Raw genomic sequence first — 21,186 nt, 5'->3', positions numbered from 1 at the left:
GAACAAAATGGCAACCAACAGATTGGGAAAAGATTTTACCAATCCTACATCTGATAGAGGTCTAATATGCAATATATACAAAGAACTCATGAAGTTAGACTCCAGAGAATCAAATAACCCTATTAAAATATGGGGTACAAAGCTAAACAAGGAATTCTCAGCTAAGGAATACTGAGTGGCTGAGAAGCACCTAAAGAAAAGTTAAACATATTTAGTCATCAGGGAAATACAAATCAAAACAACCCTGAGATTCCACCTCAAACAAGTCATAATGGCTAAGATCAAAAATTCAGGAAAGAAGACTCTCCATGCTGCAGGGACCCTAACACACCCAGGATCTTGAGATCACCCGTGAGTAGAACACAACATCTGTTCCAAAAAACCCAGAGTGTCTTGTGCTAGCAGGAACAGGGACAAAGGACACCTGCCCGACCAATGGCTGGGATTCATTCTGGTCGGTGCCACCCCCGAGCCATCTTGGGTGCGATCTCGGTGGAGGGTCCCAAGGTCCCCAGAGAACCTTCAATAACAACATAAATAATAGAAAGCCAACATTCATGTGGAAGCTGAAGAACACTCTATTCAATGATACCTTGATCAAGAAAGAAATAAAGACAGAAATTAAAGACTTTTTAGAGTTTAATGAAAATGAAGCTACAACATACTCAAACTTATAGGACACAATGAAAGCAGTCCTAAGAGGAAAACTCATAGCTCTGAGTGCCTCCAAATAGAAACTAGAGAGAGCATACACTAGCAGCTTGACAGCATACCTAAAAGCTCTAGAACAAAAGGAAGTAAATTCACCCAAGAAGAATAGACAGCAGGAAATAATCAAACTCAGGGATAAAATTAACCAAGTGGAAACAAAAAGAACTATTCAAAGAATCAACCAAACCAGGAGCTGGTCCTTTGAGAAAATCAACAAGATAGATAAACCCTTAGCCAGACTCACTAGAGGGCACAGGGACAGTATCCTAATTAACAAAATTAGAAATGAAAAGGGAGACATAACAACAGAACCTGACGAAATCCAAAACATCATCAGATCCTACTACAAAAGGCTATACTCAACAAAACTGGAAAACCTGGATGCAATGGACAAATTTCTAGACAGACACCAGGTAACAAAGTTAAATCAGGATCAGATTAATGACCTAAACAGTCCCATATCCCCTAAAGAAATAGAAGCAGTCATTAATAGTCTCCCAACCAAAAAAAGCCCAGGACCAGATGAGTTTAGTGCAGAGTTCTATCAGACCTTCAAAGAAGACCTAATTCCAATCCTCCTCAAACTATTCCACAAAATAGAAGCTGAAGGTACTCTACCCAACTCATTCTATGAAGCCACAATTACTCTGATACCTAAACTACATAAAGACCCAACAAAGATAGAGAACTTCAGACCAATTTCCCTTATGAATATCAACGCAAAAATACTCAATAAAATTCTCCCTAACCAAATCTAAGAATACATCAAAACGATCATCCATCATGATCAAGTAGGCTTCATTCCAGGGATGGTTTAATATATGGAAATGCATCAATGTACTCAACTATGTAAGCAAAATCAAAGACAAAAACCACATGATCATCTCATTAGATGCTGAAAAAGCATTTGACAAAATCCAACACCCATTCATAATAAAAGTCTTGAAAGATCAGGAATTCAAGGCCCATACCTAAACATAATAAAAGCAATCTACAACAAACCAGTAGCCAACATCAAAGTAAAGGCTAAGAAGCTGGAAGCAATCCCTCTAAAATCAGGGACCAGACAAGGCTGCCCACTCTCTCCCTACCTATTCAACATTGTACTTGAAGTCCTAGCCAGAGCAATTAGACAACAAAAGGAGGTCAAAGGGATACAAATTGAAAAGGAAGAAGTGAAAATATCACTATTTGCAGATGATATGATAGGATATATAAGTGATCCTGAAAATTCCACCAGAGAACACCTAAACCTGATAAACAGCTTCAGGAAAGTAGCTGGATATAAAATTAACTCAAACAAATCAGTGGCCTTTCTCAACACAAAAGATAAACAGGGGCTGGTGAGATGGCTCAGTGGGTAAGAGCACCCGACTGCTCTTCCGAAGATCCGGAGTTCAAATCCCAGCAACCACATGGTGGCTCACAACCATCTGACTCTCTCTTCTGGAGTGTCTGAAGACAGCTACAGTGTACTTACATATAATCAATAAATAAATCTTTAAAAAAAATCTGTGCCTCATTTAAAAAAAAAAGATAAACAGGATGGGAAAGAAATTAGGGAAGCAACACCCTTCACATTAGTCACAAATAATATAAAATACCTTGGTGTGACTCTAACAAAGGAAGTGAAAGATCTGTATGATAAGAACTTCAGGTCACTGAAGAAAGAAATCAAAGAAGATCTCAGAAGATGGAAAGGTCTCCCATGCTCATGGATTACCAGGATCAATATAGTAAAAATGGTTATCTTGCCAAAATCAATCTACAGATTCAATGCAATACCCATCAAAATTCCAACTCAATTCTTCACTGAGTTAGAAAGGACATTTTGCAAATTCATCTGGAATAACAAAAAAACCTAGGATAGCAGAAAGTATTCTCAACAATAAAAGAACCTCTGGTGGAATCACGATGCCTGACCTTAAGCTGTACTACAGAACAATTGTCATAAAACTGCATGGTACTGGTACAGCGACAGACAGGTAGATCAATGAAATAGAATTGAACCCACACACCTATGGTCACTTGATCTTTGACAAAGGAGCTAAAACCATACAGTGGAAAAAAGACAGCATTTTTCAACAAATGGTACTGGCACAACTGGCGGTTATCATGTAGAAGAATGGGAATTAATCCCTTCTTATCTCCTTGTACTAAGGTCAAATCTAAGTGGATCAAGGAACTCCACATAAAACCAGAGACTATGAAACTTATAGAGGAGAAAGTGGGGAAAAGCCTTGAAGATATGGGCACAGGGGGAAAAGTCCTGAACAGATCAGCAATGGCTTGTGCTGTAAGATGGAGAATCGACAAATGGAACCTCATAAAATTGCAAAGCTTCTGCAAGGCAAAAGACACCGTCAATAAGACAAAAAGGCCGCCAACAGATTGGGAAAGGATCTTTACGTATGCTAAATCAGATAGGGGACTAATATCCAATATATATAAAGAACTCAAGAAGATGGACTCCAGAAAAATCAAATAACCCTATTAAAAAATGGGGTACAGAGCCAAACAAAGAATTCTCAACTGAAGAATACCGAAGGGCTGAGAAGCATCTGAAAAAATGTTCAACATCGTCAATCATCAGGGAAATGCAAATCAAAACAACCATGAGATTCCACCTCACACCAATCAGAATGCCTAGATCAAAAATTCAGGTCACAGCAGATGCTGGCAAGGATGTGGAGAAATAGGGACACTCCTCTATTGTTGGCAGATTGCAAGCTGGTACAACCACTCTAGAAATCAGTCTGGTGGTTCCTCAGAAAATTAGACATAGTACTACCAAAAGATCCAGCAATTCCTCTCCTGGGCATATACCCAAAAGATGTTTCAATTTGTAATAAGGACACATGCTCCACTATGTTCATAGCAGCCTTATTTGTAATAGCCAGAATGTGAAAAAAAAAAAAAAAAAACAGAGGAATGGATAGAGAAAATGTGGTACATTTACACAATGAAGTACTACTCAGCTATTAAAAACAATGAATTCGGGCTGGAGAGATGGCTTTGCCGAAGGTCCTGAGTTCAAATCCCAGCAACCACATGGTGGCTCACAACCATCCATAATGAGATCTGATGCCCTCTTCTGGGGTGTCTGAGGAGAGCTACAGTGTACTTACATATAATAAATAAATTTTAAAAACAAAACAAAAGAAACAAAAAAAACAATGAATTCATGAAATTCTTAGGCAAATGGATGGATCTGGAGGATATCATCCTGAGTGAGGTAACCCAATCTCAAAAGAACACACATGATATGCACACACTGATAAGCAGATATTAGCCCAGAAACTTAGAATATCCAAGATACAATTTGCAAAACACATGAAACTCAAGAAGAAAGAAGACCAAAGTGTGGATACTTCTCTCCTTCTTAGAATGTGGAACAAAATCCCCGTGGAAGGAGTTACAAAGTTTGGAGCAGAGCCTGAAGGAAAGACCATCCAGAGACTGCCCTACCTGGGGATCCCTCCCATATGCAACCACCAAACCCAGACACTATTGCATATGCCAGAAAGATTTTGCTGACAGGACCCTGACATAGCTCTCTCTTGTGAGGCTATGCCAATGCCTGGCAAATACAGAAGTGGATGATCCCAGTCATCTATTGGATGGAACACAGAGCCCCCAATGGAGGAGCTAGAGAAAGTACCCAAAGAGCTGAAGGGGTCTGCAACCCTATAGGAGGAAAAACAATATGAATTAACCACTACCCCCCAGGGCTGTGTCTCTAGTTGCATATGTAGCAGAGGATGGCCTAGTCGGCCATCAGTGGGAGGAGAGGCCCTTGGTATTGCGAAGATCATATGCCCCAGTACAGGGGGAATGCCAGGGCATTATTTGGGTTGGAGATTTACCGCAACAGGCAAATGGATGGAACTTGAAAACATCATCCTGAGTGAGGTAATCCAGTCACAAAAGAACACACAGGATATGTATTCACTGATAAGTGGATATTAGCCCAAAAGTTCAGAATATCCAAGATACAATTCACAGACCACATGAAGCTCAAGAAGAACAAAGACCAAAGTGTGGATGCTTCAGTGCTTCTTAGAAGGGGGCACAAAATGCTCACAGGAGGAGATACAGAGACAAAGTGTGGAGCAAAGAATGAAGGAAAGGTCATCCAGAGACTTCCCCACCTGGGGATCCATCCTATAATCAGCCACCAAACCTGGACACTATTGTGAATGCTGGGAAGTGCTTGCTGCTGGAAGCCTGATATAGCTGTCTCCTGAGAGTCTCTGTCAGAGCCTAACAAGTACATAAGTGAATGCTTGCAGCCAACCATTGGACTGAGAGTGGGGTCCCCAATGGAGGAGTTGAAGAAGGAACTGAAGGAACTGAGGGGGTTTGCAGCCCCATGGGGTGGGAGCAACAGTGTCAGCTGGCTAGATCTCCTGGAGCTCCTGGGGACTGGTCCACCAACCAAAGAGTACACATGGAGGGACTCATGGCTCTGGCCATATATGTGGCAGAGGATGACCTTGTTGGACATCAGTGAGAGGAGCAACCCTTGGGCCTGAGAGGGTTCAATGCCCCAGTGTAGGGGAATGCCAGGGCAGGAAGGCAGGAGTGGTTGGGTGGGTAGGGGAGCACCCTCATAGAGGAAGGGAATTGAGGGGGGAGGGAGATCTGGAAATGTAAATAAAGAAACACTGCAAAGAAAGAAACATTGGATAAAGAAAATATCCAATAAAAGGAAAAAGAGGAAATACAGGGACAAAAAGTGGAGCAGAGTCTGAAGGAAAGGCCAACCAGAGACTGCCCCACCTGGGGATTCATCCTACCTGCAGACACCAAACCCAGATACTATTGCAGATTCCAAGAAGTGCTTGCTGACAGGACCCTGATACAGCTGACTCCTGGGAGATTCTGCCAGATCCTGACCACTACAGATGCAGAGGCTCACAACCAAACATCAGACTAAGCACAAGGACCCCCAATAGAGGAATTAGGGAAAGGTCTAAAGCTGAAGGTGTCTTATCTGACATCAATGGGAGGGGAGGCCCTGGTCCTGTGAAGGTCTGGTGTCCCAGTGTAGAGAAATGCTAGTGAGGTTGGAGTAGGTAGGTGGGTGGGGGAGCACTCTCATAGAAGCAGGGTAATGGTGGGGGAGGAATCGGATAGGGGGTTTGCAGAGGGGAAACCAGGAAAGGGGTTAACATTTGGTATGTAAATAAATACATTTAAAATATTAATTAAAAATGTGTATGAATATGTAAGAAGAGTCAGTTTGGCATCAATGACTGTAAACAACACTAGAAGGCTCCTTTTCCAAAGCAAAGAGTTAGTACTTGGGAAACGATGGTTGAGTATATAACTCATGTTTATATAAAGCAAGTTTTCAGTCTAAAATCATATTCCATAACACTGTGTGTACTGTACTACACAACAACTATTAAGTATATAAAATAATATCTATCTCAGAACACACCCAACAAGAATTAGTTTCTTATCTTTAAATTTCCCTAATGTTAATATATTGTTAAATCTATTAAATCTTACCTGCAGAAAGGTTTTGGATCATTACTATAGTGCACTTCTAAAAATAAAGACAAAATGTGTTTTATTACAACTCTAAAAATATATCAAAATTATCAGACTCATTGTTAGTGTCAATTCCTTTGAGACAAATCTGGAAACTATTCTAGAGCAAATGTAGCCAATTAATTAATGGAGAGTTCTTCCATTTTCTCTATTTTTAAAATCAGAGAGCGATCTATCAAGCATTGATGTCTAAAACTAAACTCCCATAAACAACTGTGGTGATACTAACTAAGCACTCTCAGACAGAGAGAGTAGCAACATAACTGAAACAGGATCACAATTTGTGTAACAAAATTGGTTCTTGTATTTGTTAATTAACTCTGGGCCAATAGTACTAAAGAGAATTCTAGATTGGCTATTGTGGTACTCATCTTTAATCCCAACACTTGGAAGGCAGCAGAGGAAGGTGAGTCCTTAACAGAGAGAAATTATCACATACGGAAGAAGAAGAAACGATGAAGAAGAAGAAGAAGAAGAAGAAGAAGAAGAAGAAGAAGAAGAAGAAGAAGAAGAAGAAGAAGAAGAAGAAGAAGAAGAAGAAGAAGAAGAAGAAGAAGAGGAGGAGGAGGAGGAGGAGGAGGAAGAGGGGGAAGAGGAGGAAGAAGGAGGAGGGAGGAAGAAGGAGGAGGGAGGAAGAAGGAGGAGGGAGGAAGAAGGAGGAGGGAGGAAGGAGAGAAGAGAAGGAGGATGAGGAAGAAAGAAGAGGGCGGAGGAGAAAAAGATCTAAGACTGTATAATCTTTGTTTCTTTTAGGAAAAAAAAGAAGTTTGTTCAGCTTTGTAGTTCAAATTGCTCAGTTTAGAGTGCAAATCTGTAGCATAGGAAGGTGGATGTAAGGCAACTGTCCTTTGCATCATGTTAAAACATAGTAAACAGAAACAGAGCAGGGATCAAAACCTTTACAAAAAGCTAAAGAGACTAATGTACTGAATCTACTCATCCTCTTAGTTCCATCTGTTTCCAATCTTACATGCAGCTTAAAACACGCTCATGACAGTGTCCATTATCTCTCATGGAAAGAATTATGGGAAAGATTCCTCCCTTGGTAGTTACGTACCCTGAGCTGTATCTCAGCAAGGAAAGAGCAACAGAGAAGCAGCAGTGGGATGGAATAGCACATTCCATGGACCACTCTCTGACATGCAATCAAGTTACATGTTTACATAAATAAATTGTAAGTTCACTCAAGTTTCCACTGTACAACAGTGGTTTGTTTTTTCATAAATGAAAATGATTCCTGTTTTGTCTGGTTTCAAGAAAAACTCAGTGTACCTTCTCAGTATTCTCCATGACTCAAGAAGGGTTTATGTCCTACTAACAAATGGGTTGGAACTATAGCTCAGGGATAAACCTATGCTTATGGCAAGGGAGGCTTCAGTCAGTCCTCATCATCATCATAAATGCAAAGCAACAAAATTCATAGTAATGTCATATAAGAAAGTTAGCGTTTTTATCACACTCCTGACACTTTGCATCTTACAGCTTTGTAGCAGGAATGGCTGGGCCACCTCTATGCTAATGCCAGAGTCCAGTGCAGCTGCAAAGGCATCTCTGGCAGAAGGACCTAAATGAAGACTGCTTAAGAGACCAAGAATTGCAGATGCAGACAATGCCAGCCAATCAGGAACTGCTGTTTAGAAGAGGTGCTTTCTTGGGACCAATGGGGCATGGGTAGAGGGTATTAAAGAAACTTGCAGCAGTGTTCAGATGAGCATGTAGCAATGTTATGATGAGCTTACTGCAATGTGCTTCTTGTTCCTCACCTACTCCTGGAGTCTGTGTCATTGACTCTGCACCACCTCACCTCCAACCCCCAAGGGCACGTAGGGTAAGGCAAGGAGTAGTCCTCAGCACAGGCTGCATCTGTGAACTACAGTTTTGTGGCTGCTTGTGAACCTCCTTTCTGGGGGCTCAATTTTGCCTGTTGCTGCAAGGACCGTGCTCATGGTTTGACCTGATCTGCTCTGTGCCCCCTTCAGTTGCTTCTTCGGTGAGTGGCCTCTTAGAGTTTTCTGTTATAGGTCCCAAGAAGGTGAGCACATGGACCTCATTTCTATCTTCTTCGTCTTTTCTGTCTGTTTGTTCCGTGACTTTTGCTCACAGTTCAGTTCAAGGGTGAACATGAGGTGACCATCTTCTCATTGTTCTTTGTCTTTGGGTGAGCTTGCTACAGTGAGATTGTGGTGGCCATTTTTTTTTCTTCTTTGTATTTGTCTAGATAAGCATGTGGTAGCCATCTTTTTCTGTCTTCTTTGTCTTTGTCTGCTCATTTTCACTTTTGGTCTGCATTCATCCCTGTACCTATCATAGGGGCTGTTCTCTCAGGTAGTGGTACCAGGGATCGACTCCCAAATGCCTTTTCCATCCCAGAGACACTGTAGGCACAGGGTCTTTGAGATACACCTGAAGGAGTCCCCTGCTTAGCCTTGTCACCTCCTCTGTCATATTTGTCATATCTGTTCATGTTTGTTTTCTTTGCACTTGTCATCATGGGGTCCCTCCCCTCCACCATCAAGGAACCCCATATTAGGGCTCTGAAACCCTTCTGGTTACAGGTGGTCTCAAGGTTAAGACTCAGCCACTAACCAGACCAATTTTGGTAGGAGGCTGCTATTTTGGCCCCCTGGATATTGCTGAATAACATGTGGGACCCTGACCTCTGAATGCATGTTCTCTTCCTTGCTGGAAAGTACAAGGTACAGTCTAGGATTACCCTTCCCTTGTTCTTTGTCCCCATCTTCCTTGCAGTCATTGCCATTCTTAAGAATTCTTCCCCAGAAGATGTGGTGGCTTCCCACAATAAACACTGCCAGGATCAGGCTAATAGTTACCTTTTCATTACTGACCCTGTCCCACTTTCTCCAGGCAAACAGGTTGATTTTAGCAATGAGGATGGCAATGAGGATGAAAATGAGGGTGCCTCTGCTCTAGCCCTCTGGCCACTAGGCTCCAAGCCATCCTCTAGCCCTGCTGTCCCAGGTCCCTCACTCACTAGCCCTTCTGCTCCCACACCATCAGAGGTACCACCGGCTTAACCCTGGCATGATTTAGGGGGACTTTGCCTTCCATCAGGCACTCCTGCGGTGGTTGCTTCTGCAATGCCTGTCCCTTGTGCTGGACTGCCTCTTTCCTGGGGGTCCCATTCTCCTCGGGTGTATATTGAGGCTTTCCCTGTCAATCTTGGCCCTGATGCAAGGACTAGATCCTGGAATCCCACTCCTCTGGCAGACTTGGCACTAATCAGAAAAGCTGCAAACTATTCTGGCCCAGATTCCCCTTATTTTGAACAAGTACTGGAGCAATAGACAATGCACCTCTAGTCCTATTACAAATACTATAATCTTAAGGCAGTGCTCAACCCCACTGTGGTTTTTTTTTTTAAGATATTTTCTTTATTTACATTTCAAATGTTATCCCCTTTCCTAGTTTCTTCTCCGAAAATCCCCTATTCCCTCCTCCCTCCCCTTACTCCCCACCCCTCCCACTCCCATTCCTGGTCCTGGCATTCCCCTATACTGGGACGTAGAGCCTTCATAGGACCAAGGGCCGCTCCTCCCATTGATGACCAAGTAGGCAATCCTCTGCTACAAATACAGCTAGAGCCACAAGTTCCACCATGTGTTTTCTTTGATTGGTGCTATAGTTCCAAGGAGCTCTGGAGGTACTGATTAGTTCATATTGATGTTCCTCCTATGGGGCTTCAGACTCCTTCAGCTCCCTGGGTACTTTCTCTGGCTCCTTCATTGGGGACTTTGTGCTCTGTCCAATAAATGACTGTGAACATCCATTTCTGTATTTGCCAGGCACTGGCAGAGCCTCACAGGAAACAGCTATATCAGGCTCCTGTCAGCAGGCTCTTGTTGGCATCTGCCTAGTGTCTAAGTTTGGTGGTTGTTTGTGGGATAGATCCCCAAGGGGAGCAGTCTCTGGATGGTCCTTACTTCAGGCTCTACTCTGAACTTTGTCTCTGTAACAGCTCCCATGGGTATTTTGTTCCCCATTCTAAGAAGGAACAAAGTATCCACACTTTGGTTTTCCTTCTTCTTGAGTTTCATGTGTTTTGCAAATTGTATCTTGGATATTCTAAATTTCTGGGCTAATATCCACTTATCAGTGAGTGCACATGTGTGTTCTTTTCTGATTGGGTTACCTCACTCAGGATGATCCTCCAAATCCATCCATTTGCCTAAGAATTTCATAAATTCATTGTTTTTAATAGCTGAGTAGTACTCCATTGTGTAAATGTATCAAATTTCCGGTATCCATTATTCTGTTGAGGGACATCTGGGTTCTTTCCAGCTTCTGGCTATTATAAATAAGGCTGCTATGAACATAGTGGAGTACGTGTCCTTATTACACATTGGCACATCTTCTGGGTATATGCCCAGGAAGTAATTGCTGGATCTTCTGGTAGTACTATGTCCAATTTTCTGAGAACCTCCAGACTGATTTCCAGAGTGGAGTACAAGCTTGCAGTCCCACCAACAGTGGAGGAGTGTTCGTCTTTCTCCACATCCTCACCAGCATCTGCTGTCACCTGAATTTTTGCTCTTAGCCATTCTGACTGGTGTGAGGTGGAATCTCAGGGTTGTTTTGATTGCATTTCCCTGATGATTAACGATGTTGAACATTTTTTTCAGGTGCTTCTCAGTCATTCGGTACTCCTCAGTTGAAAATTCTTTGTTTAGCTCTGTACCCCATTTTTAAAAGGGTTATTTGATTTTCTAGAGTCCAGCTTCTTGAGTTCTTTATATATATTGAATATTAGTCCCCTATCAGATTTAGGATTGGTAAAGATCCTGTACTGGCTAGTTTTGTGTCAACTTGACACAGCTGGAGTTACCACAGAGAAAGGAGCTTCAGTTGAGGAAATGCCTCCATGAGATCCAGCTGTAAGGCATTTTCTCAATTAGTAATCAAGGGGTCCCACCTTGTGGGTGGGACCATCTCTGGGCTGGTAGTCTTGGTTCTATGAGAGAGCAGGCTGAGCAAGCCAGGAGAGGCAAGCCAGTAAAGAACATCCCTCCATGGCCTCTGCATCAGCTCCTGCTTTCTGACCTGCTTGAGTTCCAGTCCTGACTTCCTTTGGTGATGAACAGCAGCATGCAAGTGTAAGCCGAATAAACCCTTTCCTCCCCAACTTGTTTCTTGGTCATGATGTTTGTGCAGGAATAGAAACCCTGACTAAGACAGATCCTGTCCCAATCTGTTGGTGGCCTTCATGTCTTATTGACGGTATCTTTTGCCTTACAGAAGCTTTGCAATTTTATGAGGTCCCATTTGTCGATTCTCCATCTTACAGCACAAGCCATTGCTATTCTGTTCAGGAATTTTTCCCCTGTGCCCATATCTTCGAGGCTTTTCCCCACATTTTCCTCTATAAGTTTCAGCATCTCTGGTTTTATGTGGAGTTCCTTGATCAACTTAGACTTGAGCTGTGTACAAGGACATAGGAATGAATTAATTTGCATTCTTCTACATGATAACTGCTAGTTGAGCCAGCACCATTTGTTGAAAATGCTGTCTTTTTTCCACTGTATGGTTTTAGCTCCTTTGTCAAAGATCAAGTGACCATAGATGTGTGGGTTCATTTCTGGCTCTTCAATTCTATTCCATTGATCTACCTGCCTGTCACTGTACCAGTACCATGACGTTTTTATCGCAATTGCTCTGTAGTATAGCTTGAGGTCAGGCATGGTGATTCCACCAGAGGTTCTTTTATTGTTGAGAATAATTTTGCTATCCTAGGTTTTTTGTTATTCCAGATGAATTTGCAAATTGCCCTTTCTAACTCAGTGAAGAATTGAGTTGGAATTTTGATGGGGATTACATTGAATCTGTAGATTGCTTTCAGCAATATGGCTATTTTTACCATATTATTCCTGCCAATCCATGAGCATGGGAGACCTTTCCATCTTCTGAGATCTTCTTCAATTTCTTTCTTCAGAGGCTTGAAACTCTTATCATACAGATCTTTCACTTCCTTAGTTAGAGTCACACCAAGGTGTCTTATATTATTTGTGACTATTGTGAAGGGGGTTGCTTCCCTAATTTCTTTCTCAGCCTGTTTATTATCCTTTGTGTAGAGAAAGGTCACTAATTTGTTTGAGTTAATTTTATATCCATAGCACTGAAGCTGTTCATCATATTTAGGAGTTCTCTGGTGGAATTTTTAGGGTCACTCATATATACTATCATAACATCTGCAAATAGTAATATTTTTACTTCTTCCTTTCCAATTTTTATCCCCTGGATCTCCTTTTGTTGTCTAATTGCTCTGGCTAGGACTTCATGTACTCTATTGAATAGGTCCCCATTGTGTTTCTTAATTGGAGGTCTACATATCATAACTTGGTTGAAAATTAGGCTAGGATTAACCTTGAATATAACCTTAACTCTAGTTTTGACATGCTTACCAGCCACAAGACCAGGGGCAATGAAGGAGCCAGAAGATCAGGACTGAGAGACATAATGTACATACTGTATCTATTAATTTTTCTTCAGCCTAAGGGGGGGGGCTTATGAGCTCTGGGCTTTGGTGCCCTCTGCCCCCATTCTTTTGCCTGTGGCAGTTAATTCCCCAGCCTACCCTGTTCTTTTCTCTTCCAATGTGAATTTGAGTTTGCCCTTCATGGACTTAATCACTACTACAAGACAATTAGAAGGCACCTGGTCTACGGAGGATATTTTCTGCTTTACCACAAATGTCTCCTCCATTGGCCCTTGTATCCAGCTATGCAATATGACCATGGGGACCTTTCATGGTAATCTAACCTATGGCACCATGTTAGGCATGGAACTTCGTGTTCCCTTACAAATTACAAATCCCCAGAGGATCCCCCAAGCATATTATGTCCACCCCTGCTTCGTTACCCTGCTTCATTGTCCAAGGGTCCCTCAAATGCTCACTTTTTGGGACTTTCTATCTCTTGGGAGTACTGCCAGCCTGCACTAGGTGTAAAATTCTCTGGGGACTACCCAATATTGTCAACTATACTCACACTTGGTATGTGGAGGATTACCTCACATGATACTTGCAATATTACCTCCTGTGCTAACAGGGATCCCATTAGATTCTGATATGACCCCATTATGAGCAATTGGAATTTATGTGGCCCCTCTAACTGTCTTGTTTTATGCCCCCTTACTCTCCTAAACATGGCTGTCTCTTTAATGGGACGTATTTCCACATAAACCAGTCAGCAAAAATGTGGACTGGGGCAACCCCCATGAATGTGACCATCAGCAGCCAGGTTGTGTCTGTCTGTGTCTGTCTCCCTTTTTCTTTCTGGTCACCAATACCTCAATTGTCAGAGATAGCCTTAACTGATTTAATGAGAAATATCTCCTGACTGCTTGCTGGATGGGGTATTCAACAATGGCTAATGAGGGAACCAGCCACCTTTTGGATGCTAATGGTCAATACCACCCACTTTCGTGCCATCACTCTGATGGCCCAGACTCATAACCCTTACACTATGAAAAGAATTTTTGGTATTACATCTGCCATCACTGTGGCCATCACTGTAGGCAATGCCAGGGCAACAACAGCTACTGTTGCCTTGACTCAGACAGCCACTTTGACAGACTATCAATGCTGTAGTCTGTAAGTCAGCTGAGGCACTACAGGCACAGGAGGTACTAAATCAACATCTTTAACAAGCCATCCACACTTTACAACAGATTGACTTACTGGTAGAAGAGTTGGCCCTTGTTAGGGACATGTCTCTATTGGCATGTAACCCCAGGTTTCACTCAATCTACCTAACCCATTACCAGGTGCATAATGCCACTGAAGCCCAACAACAGCTGGCTCAATATCTTGAAGGTAGCTGGTCAGACAAATTCCTTGACTATTCTGTGCTGCTAATGGAGAACTTACCCAGCCTCAATGTGACCAGGATATCTGTGCTCTACCTAGATGCCAGATTTTTGGAAAAAGTGGGACAATATTAAAAGGCTGTTTGACACCTCATTGATAGCATTTATGCTATGATGGGAGGAATTGTCATACTAATAATTATTTTGTTTAAGTGTTTCTCATAGCATATCTCCTGGCAGCATTTCATAAATAAGACTACCTTCCTGGTGCTGATGGCTCTCAAAAATCCTGATTGCAACCCCCCCCCCACCCTAAGGAAGTGATCAAAGCATGACTGGAAGAGATCCATGAGACTATCATGTAGGCTGTTCCTTATCTCCCCCTTGTATGGCATGCCTCCAGAGTGATATCTCTTTGAGAGCTGGTAGTCTATGGCAGGTAAGATCCAGGAAGACATAACAAACTAAGAAAGGCACAATCCAGTATACTGGGAATCCTCTGAGAAGGGATCAACAGTGTGAAGGCAATGGCACCTCAGCTCCCACTAGGCTGTCAAAATCTAAAAACCAGAGGGTAGAAATGTTGCTGGAATGGCGAAGCCACCTCTATGTAAATGCCAGGGGCCACACAACCGCAAAAGCATCTCCTGCAGGAGGACCTAATTGAGGACTGCCTGAAAGGCCAAGGATTGCTGATGCAGACAATGTCAGCTAATTAGGAACTGCTGTTTAGAAGAGATGCTTTCTTGGGACCAATGAGTCATGGGTAGAGGGTATTAAAGGAGCTTGCAGCAGTGTTCAGATGAGCTTGCTGAAGCATTTCTCCCCTGCTCCCAGAGTTTGTGACATTGACTCTGCACCAGCTCACCTCCAAGACACACACACATACACACACACACACACACACACACACACAAAGGGCAAGTAGGATCAGGCAGCGAGTAGTCCAGGGCACAGGCAACACAGCTTAAGGGAAGAATTTCATTTGGATTCATTACCCAGTCTGGTTACCAATAGTAAGTTAGGTATTATTAAAAGATACTGTGATGACAATTGATGAAAATATGAACTCTGCAGAGTGTCCCTTCCACTGTTACAGGAACTATTCAGACTCAGTGGATGTGCAGTTAATATTTTGAAATTCAGAATAATGCCATCTAAACTTCCCTTGTTGTGTCCACATTTTTTCTAGAAATTGTGCTTTACATCAAGTTAAACCATGTTTTATCATACCCTGATCTATTTAAGAAAAACTAAAGGGAAAAGTTCTAAAGGTACAGGAAAGGTACATGCCTGAAATGCCAACAAAGCCAATGTCAATCCCAACCAACCACTTCAAAAAACAAAAACACAAAAAAAAAAAAAAGTAAAAGAAGTAATTGAATATTACTCTTTACTTGTGATATAATTACAGTTTAATGACTTTGAACTATATACTCATATACAGTACAAAGTAGAATCCTTTGCCATAAAAACTAAAAGAAAATCAGCTTTGCCAAAAGTCCAATTTGCTACAATGTGACTACTGGGGTCCCCTGCCAGGTTTTTTTTCTTATTTAAATAAAGGCTGTACATATATGAGCATCAAAATCAAATATGCAACATTTTGGCAGTATGTTTTCATAGTTAAAAGTGCTTATAAATAATTAATTCTGACTTTTCAGAGTATTAGAAAAGACGTACTAAAACAAAAGAACTGCATTTATATTTGATTTACATAACTCCATTTGGTGCAGTAAATTTTTACTCATGTTTATTTTGTTTGGGGTAGGTAAGACCAAAAAGAGTAATTCATTATAAGAATCTTACCTTTATTGAACCTGATTTGCCTTTTAGTTCTTTCTTCTGGCTGTTTGAAAGAAGTTTCTCCACTGTGACACATGTTAAAAGCAATCATTATTTTACTCTCCATATGAAAAACATTTAGCAAGTGTTCTAAATTCTTCAATTTTGAGTCCTTATCTAATACAGGATCTCACTATGTAGCCCAGCTGACCTAAAATCCAGAATGTGAACCATGTTGCTGCCTTTTGCCTCCTGAGTTCTGGAATTAAAGGCATGGAAAAATACATGGCACAAACAAGTATGAATTCATTCTTCAAAAGTTAATTGTGATTGGTGACTGCTGTCTTTACCATCTTTCTTCATGTAGAATGATGAAAACTTAGTTCTTGATTAAAACAACAAAACTACACACATGCGCGCATACACACACTCACACAGAGGCACACACATGGAGAGAAGACAGTAATTTTCCATGTTTTCTTCTAATGGCTGTAGTAAACTTATATTTATGTATTCATAGTTTTAGTGCTTCTGTCTCATTCAGCTACCCATGTCTCTAGGCCATCAAGTCTGTCATGACACTTTGGAGGCATTCCTTTGAGTGTGGTGCTCTCTACTAAGAGGGGGGTTCTATATAATGCCACACCCACTCCAGTAGTGACTTGCATGACAGGCCCAAAAGCTTGGATGCAGTCCCGAGGTGAAAAGTTCACAGAAACTTAGTCTCCTGGAACCATGGCATCCTATAAAATAAATGCTCCAAATCTGTCCTTGCTTTAGTAGGTGAACAGATCTGTGTGCTTTCCTTCAATATTGTTTTATTATAAGTGCCTCTAAGGATTGATTTTGAAATATAGCTAAGCTGGGAAGTGGTTGTGCATGCCATTAGTCCCAGCACTTGGGAGGCAGAGACAGGTGGATTTCTGATTTCGAGGCCAGCCTGGTCTACAAAGTGAGTGCCAGGACAGCCAGGGCTACACAGAGAAACCCTATCTTGAAAAAAAGAAAAGAAAAGAAAAGGAAGGGGAAGGGGAAGGGGAAGGGGAAGGGGAAGGGGAAGGGGAAGGGGAAGGGGAAGGGGAAGAAGGGGAAGGGGAAGAAGGGGAAGGGGAAGAAGGGGAAGGGGAAGAAGGGGAAGGGGAAGGGGAAGGGGAAGGGGAAGGGGAAGGGGAAGGGGAAGGGGAAGGGGAAGGGGAAGGGGAAGGGGAAGGGGAAGGGGAAGGGGAAGGGGAAGGGGAAGGGGAAGGGGAAGGGGAAGGGGAAGGGGAAGGGGAAGGGGAAGGGGAAGGGGAAGGGGAAGGGGAAGGGGAAGGGGAAGGGGAAGGGGAAGGGGAAGGGGAAGGGGAAGGAATATACCTAAGTTAGATTAGCCTTCACCAGTGTTCCAATATCCTAGGAAATTGTTGACCCAACCTTGGGCTATGGTCTTTGTAAGAATGTTATTCAGATGAAAATGCCTCTAGTGTTGATAGTCAGTGATAGAAATCAGGCACTACATTATACTAGAATAGAGCTAGTAATCTCAGTGCTAGTCTACATAGTATACTTAGAAAAAATAGCAGAGTAACTCTCACACACAGGAATTTACAATGACCTAGGAAGAAGGAAAGTTGTGATCTAAGAAGGAACTAGAATAAATACTTAGAACAATAGATAGCTGAGTCACTCCCATACACAGGAATTTACAATGGCCTAGGGGGAAGGTGGACTATACAATAGACTAGAATTGGATCTATGGCAAGGGCAAGAAGCCCTTTCCCCTGGCTTCTAAGATTAAGCTGACCTTAGGTGGGGCTGCTTTTGGTCCCAGTTGTTAACATTGATTTTTATCCCAGCTGGTTCCTGTTAGCTTTTATGTATGCATTCCTCTGTTTTGTTGTAAGAGTCATTTTGCATCAGATAACTTCAGTGTACCTTGGATGACCTTAATGTATCACTTAACTTCCTTGTCTCCTTCTGTAATATAAGTCTGATGCTTGCTTTGAGAAATTACATTCAGATACAAAACTCCCTTGTATTCGCGTCTGTTTGTCACTTTTTGCAGACTCCCTGCCCACCTGTACCAGGACCCTGATTCTCCCAAAAATTGAGGGCCCAACTAAGTCCAGTCCGCACCAATATAACTTGAACTTGATTCCTGTCCTAAGCATCCCTTTGCCAGAACTCTCAGAAGCCACCACATTTTTGATACCTTCAGGTGGTTTCTTAGAAGTTCATTTGAGTGAATGTTGAAACCACCACCTGGATATTTCTTTCCATAGCATTTCTGTATAATACTGAGCCCTTATAACTAACAATAGGCTCTGAAGCTCAAGGAAAGTGATGCTTTCTCTTCAGCTACATTCTCCCCTGAACAAGCTAAAATGCAATCTTTATTCAGACCCTATTGCTGCTGAACTCTGACACAACAGATTTTTCTGGGTTCTTCTTTGTGTGTCACTATTGACTTGGAACTGGTTATGGGGCCTTTGAACCTGCTGTAAGAATTTTGTCCAAAAGTCCATTGCTGAAGTGATTTCCTGCAAAGCCTAGGAGAACTTTCATTTTTGATCTATTTTCAATGTTTTAGCATATAATTATCCCCTACTCATATGCAATCAGTTTCCTAGCATCATGTTTTAATACCCATATATGATGTGTATTCCTGTTCATATGAATTGCTGTCTGTTGAATGAAAGAAAGAAAACTAAATTCAAGACTTCAAAGCCCTAGCCAGAAAGTTTATTCAAGGTCCACGACTCATGTGGCTTGCTTTAGGAGGGTTTTTGGGCTTAGAGCAAAGAACAAAGGCTGTAAAGTCATCCCAGGAACCAACTAGCCATAAAGATAGGAAAGACATACAAGAATGTCCAGACTGGCCCGGCGCCTCCCTATCTCCCGCCCTTCTGACCTAAGTTAAATGTTAACCAGATGCTCTGCTGTTACCTTGATCTGCACGTACAGTCTGCTGATGTTTAAATGAACCAATCATGTGAAACTGCTCCAATTCCTCCCCCAGCCCCAGACACTTTTCTATAAAAACCCCTAGCTTTCAAGCCTCGTGATTGACTCCACTATCCCCTGTGTGAGGTATGTTTCGACCCAGAGCTCTGCCATTAAACTACCTCATGTATTTACATCAAGACGGTCTGTTCATGATTCTTTGGGTACATGCCGAATCAGGAGTTGACTGGGGGTTTCCCCACTAGGTTCTTTCATTGAACATGTGCCTCAGTGTGTGTGTTGAAGTCAGAGAACAGTCTTGATAATCAGTCCTTGCTGTCTTAGTTTTGAGGTCTCAACTTTCCTACTATTTTGACTTTCTGACCTAACCAGTAGGTCTAAGCAGGCACATTACAAAAAGGAAAGGCCCTTCACTTCTATGTTTATTTCTAGCTGACATGAGAGATAAAATCTCCTTTAAATACAGATGAAGAGTCATTATATAATTTGACTCTTTTTTTGTTTTGTTTTGTTTTGTTTTTTGGTTTTTGGTTTGTTTGTTTTTCGAGACAGGGTTTTTCTGTGTAGCCCTGGCTGTCCTGGAACTCACTCTGTAGACCAAGCTGGCCTCGAACTCAAAAATCCACCTGCCTCTGCCTCCCAAGTGCTGGGATTAAAGGCGTGCACCACCACACCCGGCATAATTGGACTCTTAAAGACAAAGAATATGGCACCCACAACAGATCCTGTGCCACAGAACTACATACATAAATACTGTCAGGAGAAAGCTGGTCTCCCAGGAGTGTAGACAAGTCTGTGAGTACAGGTAGGACCACCACATCTCTTCAAATTCCTGGTCCTAAAGGGACCATCACAGAGCCTTTAGGATGCAGGAACCAATGATAAGGTAGGAACAGAATCCTTCTGGTTTCTGTCTTCACACCACTGCCTACCCTGTACCAGAGCTCTCCATACTTACATTCCTCCCAGAAAGAACTGATCTCCTAGGAATACAGACATACAGGTTTGCAGGAAAGACAAGCCATAGTCAGACACAGCAAGACCAGCTAACACCAGAGAAAACAAGGTGGCTAAAGACAAGGGCAATACGTAAGCAAGAAAAACCAAGGGCACTTGTCATCATCAGAACCCAGTTCCTCCACCACAGAGAGAACTGGTTACTCCAACACAACCGAAAATGACACCTCATGACGATGATAAAGGACTTTAAGATGGACATACATAACTCCATTAAAGAAATACAGGAGAACACAGATAACAGGTAGAAGACCTTAAGGAGAAAACACAAAAAATCCCTTAAAGAATTGCAGGAAAACACAAACAGGTGAAGGAACTGAAGAAAACCATCCAGGACCTAAAACTGGAAATAGAAACAATAAAGAAATCACAAAGGGGGACAATACTGAAGATACAAAACCTAGGAAAGAGACCAGGATTCATAGACACAAGCATCACCAACAGGATTCAAGAGATAGAAGAGAGAATCTCAAGTGCAGAAGATACCATAGAAAACATTGACACAACAGTCAAAGAAAATGCAAAATTCTTCTAACCTAAAACATCCAGGCAATACAGGACACAATGAGGTGACCAAGCCTAAGGAAAATAGGTATAGAACAGAGTGAAGATTCCCAACTTAAAGGGCCAGTAAATATCTTCAACAAAATTACAGAAGAAAACTTCCCTAATCTAAAGAAAGAGATACCCATGAACATACAGGAAGCTTACAGAATCCTAAATAGATTGGACAAGAAAAGAAAATCCTCCCATCACATGATAGACAAAACACCAAATGCACTAAACAAAGAATGTTAAAAGCAGTAAGGGGAAAAGGTCAAGTAACATATAAAGGCAGACCTATCAGAATTACACCAGACTTCTCACCAGAGACTATGAAAGCTAGAAGATTGTGGGAAGATCTCATACAGACCCTAAGAGAACACAAATGCCAACCAGAACAACTATACCCAGAAAAACTCTCAATTACCATATATGGAGAAAGATATTCCATGACAAAAACAAATTTACACAATATTGTTCCACAAATCCAGCCCTGCAAAGGATAATAGATGGAAAACACCAACAAAGGGAGGGAAACTACACGCTAGAAAAAGCAAGAAAGTAATCATCTTTCAAAAAAAAACCCCAAAAGAAGATGACCACACAAACATAAAAATAAAATCGAAAATAACAGGGAGCAACAATCACTATTCCTCTTTTTTTTTTTTTTTTTTTTTTTTTTTTTTTTTTGGTTTTTTCGAGACAGGGTTTCTGTATAGCCCTGGCTGTCCTGGCACTCACTTTGTAGACCAGGCTGGCCTCGAACTCAGAAATCCGCCTGCCTCTGCCTCCCGAGTGCTGGGATTA

The 21,186-nt window shown here is 41.9% G+C and overlaps 1 protein-coding gene across 1 annotated transcript in view; it reads right to left on the bottom strand.

The window, feature by feature from the left end:
* The window catches only part of LOC110312009 (uncharacterized), a 142,245-nt gene that overhangs the window by 96,889 nt on the left and 24,170 nt on the right, over positions 1-21,186 (bottom strand). The window contains exons 7-8 of the mRNA XM_085832137.1: positions 15,901-15,962; positions 6,229-6,265 (exon numbers count right to left, since the gene is read on the bottom strand). Of these exons, the coding sequence (XP_085688263.1) occupies positions 6,229-6,265; positions 15,901-15,962 (99 nt within the window). The remainder of the gene's footprint in view (positions 1-6,228; positions 6,266-15,900; positions 15,963-21,186) is intronic.

Source organism: Mus caroli, unplaced genomic scaffold (genome assembly GCF_978045245.1).
Source record: "Mus caroli unplaced genomic scaffold, Mus_caroli_1 scaffold_17, whole genome shotgun sequence".
In the NCBI taxonomy this organism is placed as follows: Eukaryota; Metazoa; Chordata; class Mammalia; order Rodentia; family Muridae; genus Mus; species Mus caroli.
This window is presented reverse-complemented; position numbering and strand designations above follow the sequence as displayed.